This window comes from Cyprinodon tularosa, unplaced genomic scaffold (genome assembly GCF_016077235.1).
Source record: "Cyprinodon tularosa strain WSP-4 unplaced genomic scaffold, ASM1607723v1 ctg684, whole genome shotgun sequence".
Taxonomy (NCBI): Eukaryota; Metazoa; Chordata; class Actinopteri; order Cyprinodontiformes; family Cyprinodontidae; genus Cyprinodon; species Cyprinodon tularosa.
The window spans coordinates 192,927-211,677 of NW_024039434.1; the positions used below are offsets into that span (position 1 = coordinate 192,927).

The following is an 18,751-nucleotide window of genomic DNA, read 5'->3' on the forward strand; positions in this document are numbered from 1 at the left end:
CTAAAATATAAATATAGGCCTATACATAATCCCATACATCCAATAAGTATGTATAATCTCAAGGGACTTCCTGGTTAAATAAAGGTTAAATAAAAAATAAAAAAAATACATACATGCTAACACAAACCACAACTTAAACAATCTGCTCTTTAAAACAACAGTTCTCTGTTCTTAGAAATAGTTTTTTTCGTACACTGTGTAGGTAAAGAGAAAATAAAAATGCAGATTTGGTCTAAATTTTATATTTCAGACAGGATCATATAGAAAAAGATGAATTCCTATGTGATGAGTTTTTTTTTTAGGGCTCCAGTATCCGCAGCATTAAAGTTTCAATTAGCATTTAAACTTAAATAGACTTAAAAACATGACCGGCATGTACTTTTCTAACCTAATAAATGGGGCTTGATGGAAAATATCTGAGTCTCAGACTCTAATCCATCATCTGCAAAGTCTCCTGGATTCATCCACATGTGTTTTTACTGAAAAAACAAACTGGGCTCTGACTGGAAAGATTGTGTTTTAGTTTTTACCCATTTTGTTGTAGCTGTCAAGTGATTTCATGTTAGATGTACAGAAGGAACAAGTCCGTTTGGAAAAGGAAAGTGTAGATATTTGTGTTCAAATTCACACTGCAAATAAGATCTAGAAATAAGTAAAAATTTCTTGGATTAACCTTATTTATCCTGCGTTTGAGTAGGTAAATAAGATGATTTGGAATTAGGTTTTTCACTCTTAAAATAAGATAATTAGATGATATGCACTTGAAATAAGCAAAGAATTTCTAATTTTATTTTAATAGTTTTTCTGATTTTAAGTGTAAATTGTCTTGTTTCATTTGCAAAGTCTCTCACTTCCTTATTTTAAGAAAAAAAGCACTTATTTCGTGAAAAAATGCACTTATTTTGAGAAAAAAATGCACTTATTGTAAGAAAAAATGCACTTATTTCAAGAAAAAAATGCACTTATTTAAAAAAAAAACTTATTTCAAGAAAAAATGCACTTATTTTAAGAAAAAAATTCACTTATTTAAAGAAAAAAATGCACTTATTTCAAGAAAAAAATGCAGTTATTTTAAGAAAAAATGCACTTATTTCACGAAAAAAATGCACTTATTTCAAGAAAAAATGCACTTATTTCAAGAAAAAATGCACTTATTTCAAGAAAAAGATGCACTTATTTCAAGAAAAAATGCACTTATTTCAAGAAAAAATGCAGTTATTTTAAGAAAAAAAGCACTTATTTCGTGAAAAAATGCACTTATTTTGAGAAAAAAATGCACTTATTGTAAGAAAAAATGCACTTATTTCAAGAAAAAAATGCACTTATTTAAAAAAAAACTTATTTCAAAGAAAAAATGCACTTATTTTGAGAAAAAATGCACTTATTTCAAGAAAAAATTCACTTATTTTGAGAAAAAATGCACTTATTTCAAGAAAAAAATGCACTTATTTCAAGAAAAAATGCACTTATTTTAAGAAAAAATTACTTATTTGGATTTAATTTTTTAATGAGTAAGAGTAAAAAAAAGTGCTCAAAATAATTATATCCAAGCACAGATGAGAAAAATAGCAACTAAAGTAGAGCAACTTAATATTTATACCAAGTGACTTGACCTCTCTAAGATGATTTTCCAAGCAGATATTAAGGAGAGAATCTTCTTTTTTTTTTTGCAAATGTTCCCATGTTGTTGGGACGGATACAGAGTTAAAGGACACAAACATGTTTATGTTTGATAATAGCTATTCAAGTTTCTCCTTCAGTTATAAATCAACTACTCTGATTCTGTCAGTGCAGACCCGAACCCATCAACCCAGGAAAGAAAATATAAAGGCTTTTAAAGAACATTTAGATTAAGACGATGTTTAGATGTTTTTCTTTCCCTCTTCTAAAAGGCATTTCATGTTGGCCGCATTTCTAAGATGTTTCAGAAAAACCTTAAATCTCTTATTTTAAATGCAAATACTTTGATAATAATTAATTTAAATAAATGCCTTTTATAGAAGTTTATATAAAAAAAACACACATGTTAAATATTAAAACTGGATGAATGAAAGATGCAAACTTATGTGTCACGATAAGGAGCTTCTCTAAACTTTTTGAGAATGTTTTTGAAGGTTTTTACTACCATGAGGCAGCAGTTTCTTTTCCTCATAATTTGGGGTTTGACTCGTACGATTGCGTAGAACCAGTCCTACATTTAGGGAACTAAAACCGCTTTAGTTTTTCTATCTGCAAAAATAAAAATGCAGATTTTACCAAAAACAGAAAAAGTCAAGTCATTCATTCAGAAAAGGTCTACATCCAAACCATGACGCTGCACTTATGTCACCAGTTAAAACATACTGTTTACAACAAATTTGGAGATGTTTTGAATTATTCTATAGATTAAATCACTTTTATGTATTTGGCAGAATTTAAAGCAAACCCTCGCTGTTTTAATTCCATCCCTGACCTGTGAAGGAATAAAAGCAGATTTGCAGGAAACAGACAGGACAGGAAACACGCTCTATTCTCACGTGAGAAAAGTTAAATAAAGTTTCAACTCTCCTTCACCTCTGTCAATGATTACACAAAATAAACAGTAAAATAATGAAGATACCATGTGAGCACCAGTCTGACCTTTGACCAAACACAGATTCCATAATGTGCTTAATACTGTATGATGAATTCTTGAATAACATGAAATTTTTCTAAGGCGCCTCTGAGGGTCGATTCCAAACTTCTGGTCTTTCTGAGACCAAATCCTTCGCCTTACTGATTGGTTGATGTCAACACAAGGAGGTAAATCAAAGGTCAAACTGTAATAACTCACAAAGGATGGGTAGAGGTATTGATGGCTCAACTGAAACTAGAACATCTTAGATCTACTTTACAGGTCAACACTAAGAGACATTCCAACTTCTCTTAGTGTTGCCCTAATACAGCCTTTTATTTCCTATTTTAAACACCAGCTTTCATTTGCTTCAGCATAATTAGCTATTTTTTTTCTCTCTGAATTAATATCACTGTTTTTATTATTGTCATTTCTACTTACTTATTTATTTATTTTGAACCCAGTATTGTGTGGAACTCGGGTGTTGGGTATGCCTGGTGTCTGCTAGTAGTAGGATCTGTCTCGTTACCATTTTGTCTGTATTTTTTGACCTGTTTTTGTGATGTATATTTTGAATACTGCGATGGACTGGCGACCTGTCCAGGGTGTACCCCGCCTCTCGCCCATTGACTGCTGGAGATAGGCACCAGCACCCCTCGCGACCCCACTCTGGATAAGCGTGCCAGAAAGTGGATGGATGGATGGATATTTTGAATACTACTATTTTGTTCTGTATGTTTTGAATGGGATGTCTGAAAATCAATAAAAACTATTTGATTATTAAAATGTAATTAACTCTACAGTTTGACATATCTTCACCTTAATTACAGGTTGGGTTCAATTTACCATTAGAGTAAAGTCGGATGATTAATCAACTTTATTGATTGATTGATCAAATTTTTTGTTTATGAAGATTAATATTTTGGAAAATCAAAAAAATTTTTTCCATCAATCCACTGATTGTGCTTCCATAACTCGGAGTGGCATCAGTTCATCATGTTTTGTTCTTAGATGCGTTCTTATAACTGATAAATGAACTAGTGTGTAATCCTACCAGCTGCTAACATTTTGCCTTTTTTTGTGAAACATGACTGAATTATAGCATAGATGATAGAAATCAAAGCTATTTTCCAAAGCAATGTATGCCATTTTAATTTTTTTTTATTATAAGAGTTAAGTAAAAATAAAAAAAAACACATAGCACAGCCATACCTACCAGTAAAACAAAACAAAAATCTGTCCGTGTTAATCTAATATGAAAAATAAAAATTACTCCTGGTTTTAAAAAGTATTTTATCATTTCTTTGCTTGAGAGGTTCTGAGCTCACAGGCAAAGGCCTGAAGTTGGGAATCTTCTTGATCCCCAATAGTTTATATGGTAATGAGGTGAAACGAGGAGCAGAGATGCTAACGCTACTCTGACTGATCAGGTTTCTAAACATCAGTAAAACACAGGAAAGGATTTCATTACTAACTTCTACTCTGCTTTTAAACAACTCTTAGTTAACAAACTTTAAAGGAAAAGTCAGCTCATATTAGTAGTATTAGTAAGTATGTTAAATATGAAATTATAACATACTCTTAAATAAATGATAAGTGTTTTTAATTAAGAGTAATTTTCATTTGAATGTGCTTTACTGGAGGCATCCATGTTTGCCAAAGAACACTACTGCCACCTACTGGTTTGTGACGTCACGGTGCGGTATCGGCTGTTGATCAAGTCCCAGTGCTGGATCTGGTGTTTGTCACAACGCGCTATTATCCAAGTCATCTTGAAAACATTCTTCTTCCAAATGTTGGCTACATATTACGTGCTTTTTCTCTGGCCAGAAGTTCGATGGCAAATCCTCTCTCTTTTCTGATTCGGCGGGACTTCCTTGTAAATCTTTCCCCTTAGAAAGCACTGATGCCGGGCAGTGGACACTGACTGACCTGGCTCCGTGCTGGAGGTGATGGAGGATGATTAACATTCGTTCTAGACTAAATGAAAATGTAAATCTTAATTTAAATCTTTTATTTTCCCACAATGGGGAAATCACTCTCTGCATTTAAAATTAAAACGGCTTTTTTAAAACCAACTAAAAACCTCTTGAGAGCATTCCTTATTTCTACCTTTTATCAAATTATTTTCTCTGTATTCCAATTTAAGTGAAAAAAGCGTAACCTACAATCAGTCCCTAGATAATGTGGCTGCCGTGTCGCAATTTCATAGAAACGTTCAGCTTGTTTAAACCTGAGTGGTCATCACTCCTGTCTCTCTTTGCGGTGCTGCTGTTTATGAACACCACAGTTCTATTGAGTTGAGGTGAGGGCAGAGCAGTGAAAACTTTCACCGCGGTGGAGTTCACAACTCGCCACTTAACCACCCTACACCGCAAAGTTTGTATAGGAATTATATGTGAATCTACTGCTAGGGCCATGGCCAACGCCTCCGGTCTGAACGCACCATTAGATAAGTCTCTACTTTAACACACCTGAATCATAATTAGGTCATCTGCATGACTCTAGAGAAGTTGACTTAAACTGAGAAGGTCAGTTAGCCAATTAATAAAGGCGTGTTGGATTAGGGACATATCTTATCACTGCTTTACACTAATGACAGTCGTAGCAACAACAACGGGTAGATTTGAAAATTCACAGATGACTGCTGTTATCAGCCTCCTCTGGGGTGAAGGGAAGAAGGGAATCATCATGCTTGTGTTTTAAACGACTTAATTTCTTCAGGTGATAAAGAGTTATTTTTTTTTTAACAGCTTACTGCGTCCAAGACAAAGGAGAAGATGGCAGAATTTAGACAGCGCCCCTGATACCATCCTTCCCCATACCCATCGAAGCAAACATAGAAATGCACCTTTTCAGGTGTGCTTCAGTGGCGCAGGGTTCGAATCGGACCTGTGGTCCTTTGCGGTCCTTTTCTGTCAGCCTACTATCCATAAAAATGAGCCACTAGTGCCATAGAAACAACGAAAAAAAAGTAATTAGTGTTTTCTAAAAGTATATGTGATTCAAAGAAAGATTAGTAAACTTTCTGACATTTTCTTTGACTCGTTGATAAGGAAATCTCAAAGTGAGAGATAAAGCGGCTTTATAAAGCTGTGAACATCAGAAACTAAATCACAGGTGCAGAACAGAGCAACCTGAACGAGCTGTAGATCTTCAAACACTGAGGAGAGCAAACTGCATTTCGACATTAATCTTTTTTTTATATATTTTAGGTTCCCTCTCTATTTGGAGCAATAGGTCTAAACGTTCATTTGTTCCTACAGATTTCTACCCCCTCAACGTATTTAAAGTTAACGCCTGTGGGTCTCGTTTTGGTTGTGTGTAGTTTTTTTAGTTTTTTTATTCTGAAGTTATGCATTTTAAAGTTTCAGTATGATCTATTTATTAATTCATTTATTATATTCTCTTTTTTATATATATTTTGGTCTTAAACCCCATTAAATGAAGCTGTTACATCTAATTTTACTTGTTTTTAATCTACTCAACCCTTTAGTGGGTAGCACTGCTGCCTTGCAGCAAAAAGGTTCTGAGTTCTATTCCCGGCCCGGGGTCTTTCTAAGCACATTCCAAGATAGATGCAAATCAAAGACTCACCTGTTGTTCTCCTCGGTCGGTGGAGTCTGGAGTTTTGTGTTTTTTTGTTTTTTTAATGTTAGCATTTATTTTAGCTGTTTGAAATAAGGTGAAAAAAGCCAGAATTAAGCTTTAACTCCTAACCCGATTTAAATGTAAAATTTTAGATTTGGATCAGGCTAAATCCTTTTCTCTGCCTACATCCCCCATAATGCCATGCAGTTCTGGATCTGAGTTCAGAGAAATTATTGAAAATTGTCTCTTACAAAATATATTCAATGTCAAATGCAATCCTAAACACCTTTGTTGTATTTGGTGGTTATTTAAGCAAATGTCTCTCTATGCTTACTGTGTGTCTACAGCCTGTGATGCATATAGAAAAAAAAACAGATTTTCTCCCTCTATGGTTGTTGTTTTCAGATGAATAAAATCCTTAAAGCCAACGTGTTTCTGTTACCTTTAACACCCTGACCTCTCACATTGTTCCAGGCAACTTAAATAGATCAGCATCCTGCTAATGTGCCTGTTTGTTGGTTTAAGCTCAAAGTTATTGTCCCCAACAGGCTTACGGTTTTATAATGCGGAGGCAAAGCTGAAACCGGAGTCTCTCCACAAAGCAGCGCTTCCTTCCTTTGCCTCCCCAACATGTGGTATTTGATGTGGAACCAAAGAACGGGTCTGATCATGTCCCGCTTGCCTCCCAGGTGGGCTCCTGATGGCACGTAGACTAACAAGTTATAGTGGTTTTGTTTTTTCTAAGACACCTGGTGGCTGACGCTTGCATTGTTCATCACTGTATCATCACTGTATTCAAGAACAGATTTAATAAAACAACTTAATATAAATATGTAATTTTGTCTTTGAGATAAAATGTGTTCCTGGAATTATCTCTGAGACACAGTTGGACTCACTTCAGGTCAATGAGGATGTCTTTGGTTGTGGCCTTCTTCCGGCAAAAGCAGCCTCCTCCCTGCTTCACCTTGTAGTGTATATTGTGGAAACTAACGACGGCGCCGCGTTTTCCTCTCCCTGCAGACTGAAAGGTCATTGCTTTACCAAAAACGAATATTTTTACAAATTTAAAATTAATCTTTTTAGCATGGAAACAGGGATTTACCTGGCCTTTGGAAGGTCCGTTCTGCCCGAGCTCCATGTCAGACATCCTGCTCTTTACCTTCTGTTTTCAAAACTCTGAAAAACACGTAGGACGTAATGAGAAACTCACATTACGCACATTATTAGTCGTATAAAATTCGTAGAATAACCATAAAAACGGCAATGAACTTCAATTAAATATTCTGTCTTAGAAAGAAAACGTATTAAAGATACAGTGTTTTAGGGAATGGGTGAATTTCCAGATTAGCTAAAGCAAGCATCAATTGCTAATTAACTGGTGCCAGAATTTATCACTTTTTAAATTATTTAACTACTAAACAATTTACTCTCACTGTTCACTGGAACTGTACATGTTTTCAGATATAGACAAGATATTTAGAGCCATACAGAAATATGTTATATATGACAATAAGAGTGTTTAAGTCGTTGCTAACGTAGAATCTGAAAGATTCTACGTTAGCAACGACTTTTAAAGTCAAAAGTAGCAGCTTCCTTCCCACATGCAATGTTATCTAAGTTGTTTTTATCTATTAGCTTTTTTCTGTTAGAGGTTATTTTAGCCAAACTTAAATTTTAAGTGTTGTACCACGTATAACAGCAGTTTTACAAGCTAACGATGGCAGTTTTCTGTTATTTGATACGATTTCTGAATAAATGAAGCAGTGGTTTTGTTATAGACAATTTAACGTTTAAACTTTATTGGATAAAACTATCAGTTTTGTTCTATCGCATACATTATTTTTTACATTTTTATTGTTTTATTGTCAAGGACTTGTTATAAAATGGTTGTTAGCCAAAACTTTAATAAATTATAAGAGACAAAATACTTTTGTTCTCCTCCAAAATAAGTTCCAAATAAGTTGGATTACTATTTTAATCCATAGTTGCATTAAAGAAAAAAAAAACACATAATATGTTTTATAATTTTGCTCTTTAGCTTTTCCAAATTAAACAGGCAGTGTTGCAGGCTACAGAGGATTGATTTGACTTTCCTTTGATTTTGACAAATTCAGGTTCTAGTGTATTTTTGTATGTTAAAAACCTTTGCAAAATTACAAGACCTGTTCAGGGTTTAACTGAAACATTATTTATTTATTTTTGATATTTATCGGGTAGAACGTTCAGGACTTTTAGACTTTTTAAAACTATTTTTTTTTTATTAAATAGGCTACTGAAGGTACTGTTCAGGGATGCTCAGAAAATTATAAGAGATATTTTCTCCAAATGTAGATAACCGGAAACAGAAAAGCCTATTTCTGACCAGATATTAAAAGAAGACCTCAAAAGCGTAAATACTGTCCTCCTGTCCAGGACTGCTTTTTGCTAGAGCGTTAGATTTTAAAGGCCAGTATTTGTAAGCTGGACAATTTCTAAAAATTCTGTTTAGTCCACACAAAAATAAAAATAAAAACCCAGTTCAATATTTGAGCATTTGAACAAATAATTTACAAGCAGTAACTATTTGCTTAAAGCATTACAAACAAATAAAAGTAGGCTTCCTTATCTTAATAAGTAAACAGCATGAACAGGAAAAATCGCCCTAGATTATTGATTTCCTGAACTTCTGCTGATTAGGTTAAAAAAAGTCAAATCTTTCAACTCAAAAGCAGCTAATTTTGTCCGTTCCTCATTTAAGGAGCGCAAACGTTCCCTTTTAAAGAGGAGAAAAAAGCTCAAATCACTTAAACACGACATTGACTTTTATAAATCACTGCAAACGAAGAGATTAGATTAATTAGAACAAACAGATAAGCATTTAGAGGGGAAATGAGAGGCTGAGATATTTCTACCTGCTATCAGTAAATCCCAGAGCAAGCAGCGGCTGACGGACATCCAAACAACAGGACGTTGACCAGGAGGGAGCAGAGCCTCAGACTGCTGAGATCGATGTTTGTACCACAGTTTGTTTAATGTTCACAGAGTGTGCGCATGTGTGCTGGTTTGGTAAGTCTAGTTTTATGACTGAGGCGTGATAAGTAGGGAGAAGGGCAGCAGTCAGTGACGCTTACCTAAGGTCCTGGCTATAAAAGTCAGAGAAAGTGAGCACAGGTCACTTTAAAAACACTGCCCAAAACACCTTATTATATTCCATTATAAACATATTTATATCAGTCTGTTTCTAAATTTGCAGTGGGGATTATTTCTTGACAAAACCTCACAACAGAACTGTAGATAAATGACTGGTCTTTTCCAGCAGAGGTTTTGCTGCATGGTATGCAACCCTCATCAAATTACTAACACATGACAGCAAAGTGGATTTTATCATCTAGAATAGTTTTGTTAATTGAGCCTAAAAGCTTTAAAATGGCAACAACAACATGATAACAGTAAGGTAGCATCAACAAGCCCCTTTTTTCATGAACATCCATTATTACGAGCAATCCTAACAGAGAGCATAAATGCCTAAAATGTCAACAAATTAGTTTTTTTTTCACATTACAGATTTTTCTAAAAAAAAAAAAAACATCCAAACCAACCTTGCTGGATGTGACAGTAACTGTACCCTGATAAAGAACTGGCTGCACAATCTTTGGCGGCTACAACTCAGATTTCAGATTGTTTTATTTAAAAAATGTGTGCAAATTGTTCTTTATGTTAAAATCTATGCTTAGAGTGCAGTGCTAAATACAGTTTCCTAGTGCTAAACAAGCAGGTTTTTAATAGAGTGCAAAGGTCCTTTAAAGTCCTACAAGCTATTTGCATAAAACTAGTCCCATTAATGAAGCCCTCTTCATTACAAACCCAATCAATTGTTTCAGCCCAACTGAACTGTACGAATGTTTGCTTGAGTTCTAGGTCAAGAAAAAACAACGACTGGACTTTTTTCTGCAGTTAGAAAAGCAGAAAAATTTCACTGATCATAGAAAAACGTATCAGTCCTTAAGAAGCAAAGCATTCCCAGACTCTCACGCCACCACCATGTTTAGCCATCAGCTGTGTTGATGTTACCCAAGACGTTTCAGGCGTGTAACATCTGGACAAGGTGAGACAAAAGTCCACAACATTTTTCAGCCAATTTTATGAGTGACATACCAGTTAAAAGAACGACATATGCCAATGTTTTACCAGCATCCCGGTCAGCAACTGCTGACTAGAAAGGAAGAAGCAGAGCTCTGCATCTCTAAAGTCAGACTAGATCAGGAGTTGGCAATGTCGGTCCTCACGCGCCACTGTCCTTCAGCTTTTGCAAGCATCCCTGCTCCAACAAATCCTGAAACAAAAGGCCAAATTCCACACTTTGCATGTGGGGAAGTTTCACAGAGGCCTGGTTATTAACCATTTGTTTGTTTTAGGTAGCTGGAAGCTGCAGGACAGTGGCACAGATGTTGTCTACGCCTGCATACGATGCGGTTAGGCTAATGCTCTACAGCTGCTGTAATCCTGATAACAATCTGCCGCTTTAGGAAAGCTCAGTCACACTGTTAACGAAGACACCACCAAGGCAAAGATTGGTGCAAATATATTGTCAATAAAACCAGAATACGGCATTCAGACCCAATGTAGGCCTTTGGGTGGAACGGGCATACCAGTCTTAAAAGTGGCCCTTATGAAATGGGTATGCTGGTGGCATATGCCACCTTAAAAGGAGACAGGCCAGATACCAGTATTTGCTCTCGCTGTCACACCTCTTGAGTAGAAGTCTTTTTTGTTGGTTTTTAAGTTATTTTGGGTTCCTGTACTTTAGAAGTGGTTACCATCTTGAAGACGTGCAGTTGTCGCCATTTTTGCCTCCCCCCCTCTGACTTTAACAGAGCTAAATAAGGGCTGTAGTGATAAAGATGATAAAGATGTGATCTCCTGGATGAGTCCGTCTACCACCACCACTCCCGTTTTTTTCTTTTCATCTGTTTTGATTTTTTTTTTAGATTGGCACAATGTGTTGCTGCTTTTACCTACATTTTTGTTTTCAGATTGATTTCAGATTATTTAACAAACATAAAATTACTCAAAGCAGCATAAAAATTATGGAATTAATTTTCAAAGGAAAATGCTATTGTTAGGATTATCTTTATTGGTGATGTGTGAGTCTGTTAAACCATAATAAAACCTGCCTGCTACATGTCAAAACTAATGTTTTTCCAAGTAGTTTATCTAATTAGGACAACTCTTCTGTCAGGATATAGTGTTGTCATGTTCATTATGTACATAACAGAGATTTGGGAATGAAATGGGGGCACAGACAGACTGGATCTTTCTTAACAAAGAGTTCTCTGTGTTTTTATCTGGAACACTGAGTAATCTAATGACGAGGATGTGGCAGACTGGGGGTATAAAAATATTTTATAACTGTGATTGGGGTAGACTTCAACAAGAAGTGAGCCTGGTAGAAAAGCGCAGCCTTCAGTATCTATAAACAACTTCTCTGGTCTGAGTAAGATTACAGTTTATATCAAAATCTGTTGTCCTGTCTAATGGTTATTTAATAAATATAGATTATGAAGTGTTATTTAAAGAGTTTATTCAGAGTGATCTCTTCTCAGAAGAGAAACGGGGAGAGGAAGGATAAAGGTGTAAACGCAGAGCTTTTTGCTTTACACTTTGCTGTTTTAAATCTCTTAATCATGTCACTGACTCTGCAACATACTGATAAAACTCATCCAAAACACTGCATATTTGCACCATACATATTTAATGCTCTGAACTTCCATATCAATGCGTTTTTTGCATCCCGTTTTTTCACCTACACCATTTGCATTTGATCACTGCTGCACATTAATAAAAAAATGTTATAAAGGCTGAACAAAAGGCTGTAAAAAACTAAATTTCGTTTTGTATACACTCTGTAGATACAAAATGACAATAAAAGTTGTCTAAGTCTAAAAAAAACCACTGACACCTATCAATTTGAAAAGATTTTAAATTTTAAGCAAAATCTTCATTATAGATATGACTTGAAATTGGCCCGTGCAATTAAAATACAATACAATAAAAATGCAGTAAAACGCAGCTAATCCTTGATTTTACAAATGGGAAATTAAATTTGGACATAGAGCCAGCTTGGTTTTTATGGAGGACTAGCTCTACCATATTTAAAAATAAATACAGAAATAATTAAATAGGGGGTAAAAAACGGTCCAATCCGCTGTTTTAGAGGGTCAACTTCTGCCCATTGGTTGGTTAGCATTTTACTGCAGGCAGAAATAAATGGTTAAGAAATAAATAGGGTAAAAAAATATACAAAGGAAGAATAAAAAAATATATATATATTATCACATGCACATAAATAGATGAGATAAATATTAAAGAAGCTAATTAAGAGACATATACATTTATGTCTCATAGAGCAATTAATTACATGCATATTTATTAATTGAGCATTTATTTATTTCTGCATTTATTTTTAACCCTTTATAGGGCAAGTTACAATTTTTGATCACTTGCATACCCCTTACAAATGAAGTCCCACTGTCCCTCAGTGAGGTCTACAAGCACAAGATTTATATCCAGCCATTCAGCAAAGATACTGGTACATGGTTTTACATCTTATTTTGGCATTTGACCAGTTAGATGAGCCCTTAAATTATATATTACCTACTGGAAATTAAGTTGAAAAAAAGAAAAATAGGTAAAAAGCTAATTGAAAAGTTAAAAAGTCAATAAGCCCATTTAACAATTATATTAAGGTTATAAACTAAAAAAATTAAGAGCTAGTATCAGCATTAATGTCTCTACCAAAAAAAAAAAAACAATAAAAAAAGTTTCTTTCTATCTCAGAGTGTTTTTCATCAATTTCTTATAAAAGCACTTTTGTTATTTTTCTAAATATGTACAGGCAAGTTGGTGTTTCTTGTTATTACTTTGACATGCATTTTTGCGATTTGACTGAGTGCCCCATAAAGGGTTAAATATGGTACAGCTGGTCCTCCATAGAATTTAACACTTTACCCCAAATAAAGAAAATTCCTTCTTAAAACCTTCTTTTTGTATTTACTCTGTTTATCTTATCCAATTTTCAACGTGTTACCAAAAAATGTGTAGCATTAGAAAATTTCAAAAGGGTTACTTGATGCTTTCCAGATCAGTGTGGCAGTAAATTGAAGTCCTCAGGTCTCAGCACGTGTCTGAAGCCCCGCCCAGCTGCAGCTCCTTCTAATGGATGATTAAATCTCCTCCAGAAAACATCTGGATACACATCCTGGATAAAGTTGCATGCTTAAAAATAATTATATACAGGAGAAAAATCTAAATTTGGCTGAAAACGAATGTATCCTAAACACCTAACTGTAGTTTTCAAAGAGAATCTATAAAAGCAATGCAGCAGACAGAGTAGAGCGCCAAGCAGAGGTGGTTGATCTGTTTTCTCCGGGTAGCAGAGAGAGGAGGCGGGTCTGCAGCTGCAGCTTTCACCCTACACTCTGCAGGAAGTCCATGAAATACTCGCATCCTGTTTCTTAATTTACTCTGTTTTACTGAACAGCTTCCTTGTTCTCACAGTTACAGCGATCCTCCACATATCTGTTCATGATTCAGCTTTAGATTTACTTTCTTTTTCTCTATTTTTTCTTGTCAGGATGCAGATAAACAATGATCTGCTTAACCGAGAACTTTTTTAACAGATTAAAATTAATACAGAAAAATACAGTAACGTGTTATGTGTAGGTGTTGATGCATTTTATTTTGTTTGTATTATAAACTTACTAATAAAAGGCTAAACCATTAGAACGCCGCAGTTCTTTGTCATGCTGTGCTGCTTTGGCTCCCTCTGGCGGTATAAATGTGACATTGCACGTCAGATTTTCGCCGGTAGAAAAACTTGGGTTATGTGAATTGATATGACTTTAATAATGATATAAAACTCATTAGCTGGTAATCTGCTACACCTCTCTAAAAAACAAGATACATTTCCAATTTATTGTAAGCAATCTTTTAGGAAAGTAATATTCTGTTATGTTCAGTTTATTTGTGGAGCAACAATTATTAACCCTTATATTATGTTGAAAAAAAATTACATTCATTATGTTGCGGGTCATTTTGACCCGCACTGTGTAAATACAAGCAAAATATTCAAGAAAACAGGTTAAACCAATAACCGATTTATTTTAGATTACTTAAACATTTAGTCAAGTGACAAACCATACAGTTTTAAAGGTAAATTTCAAAAAACAAAATTTGTGAAGAGGGAACATTTTAATCCTAAATAAAGTGTGCGAATTTAAAAAATCTATTCTCAAATTTCCTTACAAAATAAAAAGATAAATTTTACATACAGGTAAATAAATATTTTATTTAATCATATAGAAAGGTTTGGGGAGTGACAAACATTCCAGTTCAGTTATACTTATAAGTCAAATTTAGTTTTTCATTCAGAGTAGTGGAAAAAAGAAAATGCTCTTCATAACCTAAGAAATTGCTTTGAATATGTACTTTGGAACAATGCCTCCACCTTAAAATGTTTATAGCAAGAGTAATGAGAGGATTGCATTCATATATATATATATATATATATATATATATATATATATATATATATATATATATATATATATATATATATATATATATATATATATATATATATATATATATATATATATATATATGTGTGTGTGTGTGTGTGTGTGTGTGTGTGTGTGTGTGTGTGTGTGTGTGTGCGTGTGTGTGTGTGTATTATTATTATATATATATATTTTGACGTGTATAGTACAGATATCGGCCTATAGAGGGCGGCAGTGCATCTTACTTTGGAAAAAAATTCAGCTGGTGATTTTTCAAACGACTTTTTTTTTACCAGTGCAAAGAACCAAGTAATACTGTACAATTGCAAATATCTGTTTTTAATATGAGCAACTTTTTTTTTTTACATTTTTTATCTTGTGACACTAGTGTTCTTTATTTCAGAGGGATGGGGGTAAAATATGTGGTTACGTTCTTATACAGGGGTTCTCATAAATTAAAACTAAAGCATTCCCATGGCCCAAGCCCCTCAATCTGCATGGTGGGACGTCCTAAAATAATGTTTTATTTTATGCTGCTGCCTTTAGTAAAGAGGTAAAAAAATCATAATAAGCTAAAAATCCTTCATTAGCAATGATAGTGTAGGTAAGGGTTTACTGTCTGTATGCAACCATGACAGCAGCTGATGCAAATTTTGTTAGATTTAGAACTGATGTGTGTGTGAGACAACCATGTGAATTTGAAATTTATGACAACATGTGAAAAAACTTGTCCCTTATTTTATCAATATGTAACCCAATATTTGACTGCCAAATAAAGGAAGGTTGGCATTTAATGGGATGGCTTGCAACCCTGATATGGCTGCATCAATGTCTATTGTAATAGCCTCAGTATATTGGACATCCTCTCTTCCTCTACACTACGCACAACTCCAACAAGTCCATTTTAAAGACAGTGGCAAACACTGTGACATGACTCTCCTTTAAAACAACAGATTAGAGCTGTGTGAACTTAAAGTCATAGGGAAGCGGCTGTTCCAATGGTTGCAGTTCCGAATTCTCCTGAGTGGAGCACAACTTTACACGAGTAATTAAACTGAATGTGAATGGCCGGTTTGTCAGAAGCATCTTGCTAACCAGTTAGCAACTTAGTGCTAGTAGGTTCCCAATGGGAAATTCCATTGGGACCAAGTAGCACTAAATTGGTGACTTAGAAACGACACTGTCAAGGAACGCTATGGACAGAGGAAACATGCAAGAGGAGGAGAGTTTAGTGTCGGAGGTCGTGAATGAGTCTCCTCCTTCATACATTTTTTATTTAGAGGACGAAAGCGGGGACGAAGATGTTGTGGAAGAGGACGCCAGGGCGGCAGAAGCTTGGTTTGGTGTAGAAGGCTTACAGCCGTACATGTTTGAGCCCTTGCCTCGCAACGCTGCCAGTTCTGTTAGCTCTACGCCTGCTGAAGACACAGACGTCCATCCCCATGAACACTGGGACGGAACTCAATGGGAAAGGAAATGATTCTGATTTCAACCATTGCGTATATTAGCTGCGACATATGAAACAAGATGCTTTGATTGACAGATGACCGTTGATATATGATTGGCCGAAATTAGGTGAACAAGCTGATATATAACTAACTGGCCTGCATAAGATAACGAAGAAAAAAAAACCAGCTTGTACAAATAGAAATTTTCTAAATTTTAGGACAATATCGTTTGATAAAGAGAACATTTATATCACAGAAGTTTCCCTACCACTTTAAGGTGGAAAATGATGACTGGTTAACATCATGTCTTAAAATACCACCTTAAAGCTCTGAAATACGAACTGCTTCTACCAAAACAAGACTACCTCCTCACACACACTCTGACATACCGACTTACAGGGCAGCAGATCCTGAAGGTCACCCCCTAGAGGCTTCCTAAAGGTGCAGTTATGGAGGAGGGGGTGTGTCTTGTTGCTCATTCAAATGCCACCTCGTGGTCATATGACAGAATTCAGTCAAGCTTGGTGGTTTCTATATTTACTTTCCAACTTCTGAACCCCCACTGGGTTTGAGAATGCTGTAACGTGATTGGACGTCTGAGAAGGAGGGTCTGCATTTAGTCAACCAGGAGAAAGTTCATGACAAACTTATCTTTGAACCAGATTTCTATAGCCAGCACCTCCTTAATGTTTAGACGTAACAACAGAAATGCATGGATGCTATATAAGTCTTACAGGACACCATGGTTCTCATACGTTTTTACAACATATCTACACGTGTTTACTGCAGAAGGTATAAACTCCACCACTCTAAGTACGTAACAGAGTCATTGCATTAATGTCAAAGACACAGTCCTCCTCTTTCAATCCACCCTCTTGCTACATATTGGGGTACTTTGTACCAGACAAAGACAGAGGCTATATTGTATAGTGTATTACAGAAATATAACAACCCTTAATACAGTCTGCTAATATTTATGATGACATTTAAGTCTCTTCAAGTTCCTCATCAGAGTTTAGGTGTGTGTGGGAGAGTCTACAAGAAAAAAACCTCAACAGTATCAGTTCTCATTGTTCATTCTTTAGCTAAATAGCAAATAAGCATATTGATCGGATAAAAAACAAAAAATATATATTGTTTTTTTTTTGTGTGTGTCTTGTGTTTATAATGTAAATCGGAATGACAATGTTGGTAAATAACAACATTGTAAGCACATTTTAACATAATAAGCACATTTTAACTTTTTTGGCCTACATACTGTATAGAGTCTTAGTGATGGTTTAAGCTCTTTAGTGGGTTTTTGTCTTCCTTTTCCACTGCCTAACCAGCTCTAAATTAATCAAATAAAGAGAGTCAAATCCTTATTTAAATTTTCAATAGATAACAGGGACAGATGTAATACTTTTTGGGTCGTTATAACCCACCATAGCCAGCCATTGTTTGTCTTATCTGCTCACTTAGCTTTACCAATATTTGCTTGTTTGCTTTAAGAGCCATATTTTAACTTGGAGCATAGCTACTAGTATATAAGTGCAAAACAAATGTTACCTTTGGTCCAGAACATTACCTCCAAAATTATGCCTTAAACCTCCCCCTGGGTAACTATCGTTCCTGCTCTCCCTACTGTATTTTCAAATGCAGATCTATTTTTTTTTTTTTTTACTTAGGATAACCAAAGCTATTCATATTTTCTGATGCCATAATGAATGAATTTAATTAATTATTTTTTATTTCAACCAATTAATAATAAAAAAAAAACCGCATGACACTTGTTGTGAATTGTTGCCAATTCATGTCCTTTGAAGGCACTTTGTAAAGTCAATTTAATCAAACCCCACAAGTCTTGCCCAACATTTGGTACAACCTCCAGAGATGTGACGGTTTATCAGTTCTATGAACAGTATGGGGATATTCAGCAGTTGTACCATTTAGGAAGTATCACAAAGCCAAAGTGTTTTGGTGCAAACTGAGGGACTTGTGAAAATGTTAGCAAAAACTAAAACATGGATCACTTTTTCTACAAAAAAAATAAGTCCTGGAACAAATGAAATAAAAGGCATCTTTTTATAGGAAGAAGCCATTAATTTTAAATACATAAAAAAAATCCACATTACCTATGCAAGAGATTTGAGGGACAGATACCAGCTGGCCTTGTTAGATGGCCGCTCACACTGAGCCTGGTTCTGATTGAGGTTACTTCCTGTTAAATGGGAGTTTTCCTCTCCACTGTCGCTACAAGCATGCTTGGTGTGAGGGATTGCTCTTGAGTAAATGAGTCGATGCGATCAGCTATTTTTTTTCCTTAGATAGAAAACTTTGAATCGATCTGACTGTATGATCTGGTTGAATTGACTCTGTAAAGTGCCATCTAAATTTGTATATACATTTATACATACATATATTATCCATATTCAGGTCACAGTTTGTTTGTTAATATCTGTAACTGCCTTGCGTGCAGAATAGTCAAATTACAGCAAGTATCTTTTGAGCACATCCTCTTCCACAGGGAACCAAAGATTCCCAGCCAATGTGCAGCGTCTTCTGAAGGCATCTGTTGATGACTGTTTGCAGTTCCAGTGATT

General features: G+C 35.1%; 1 protein-coding gene across 2 annotated transcripts in view; it reads right to left on the reverse strand.

Annotated features, from left to right (window-relative positions):
- Positions 1-13,595, reverse strand: part of abcg2a (ATP-binding cassette, sub-family G (WHITE), member 2a) — a 43,259-nt gene extending 29,664 nt beyond the window's left edge. Inside the window, exons 1-3 of one of the 2 annotated variants that reach the window (XM_038267791.1) lie at positions 13,290-13,595; positions 7,287-7,360; positions 7,081-7,205 (exon numbers count right to left, since the gene is read on the reverse strand). In XM_038267791.1, the coding sequence (XP_038123719.1) occupies positions 7,081-7,205; positions 7,287-7,331 (170 nt within the window). In that variant the 5' untranslated portion in view covers positions 7,332-7,360; positions 13,290-13,595. Of the gene's footprint in view, positions 1-7,080; positions 7,206-7,286; positions 7,361-9,075; positions 9,164-13,289 lie in introns of those variants that run through there. The other variant, XM_038267790.1, reaches the window with a different exon arrangement.
- Between the last annotated feature and the right edge of the window lie 5,156 nt (positions 13,596-18,751).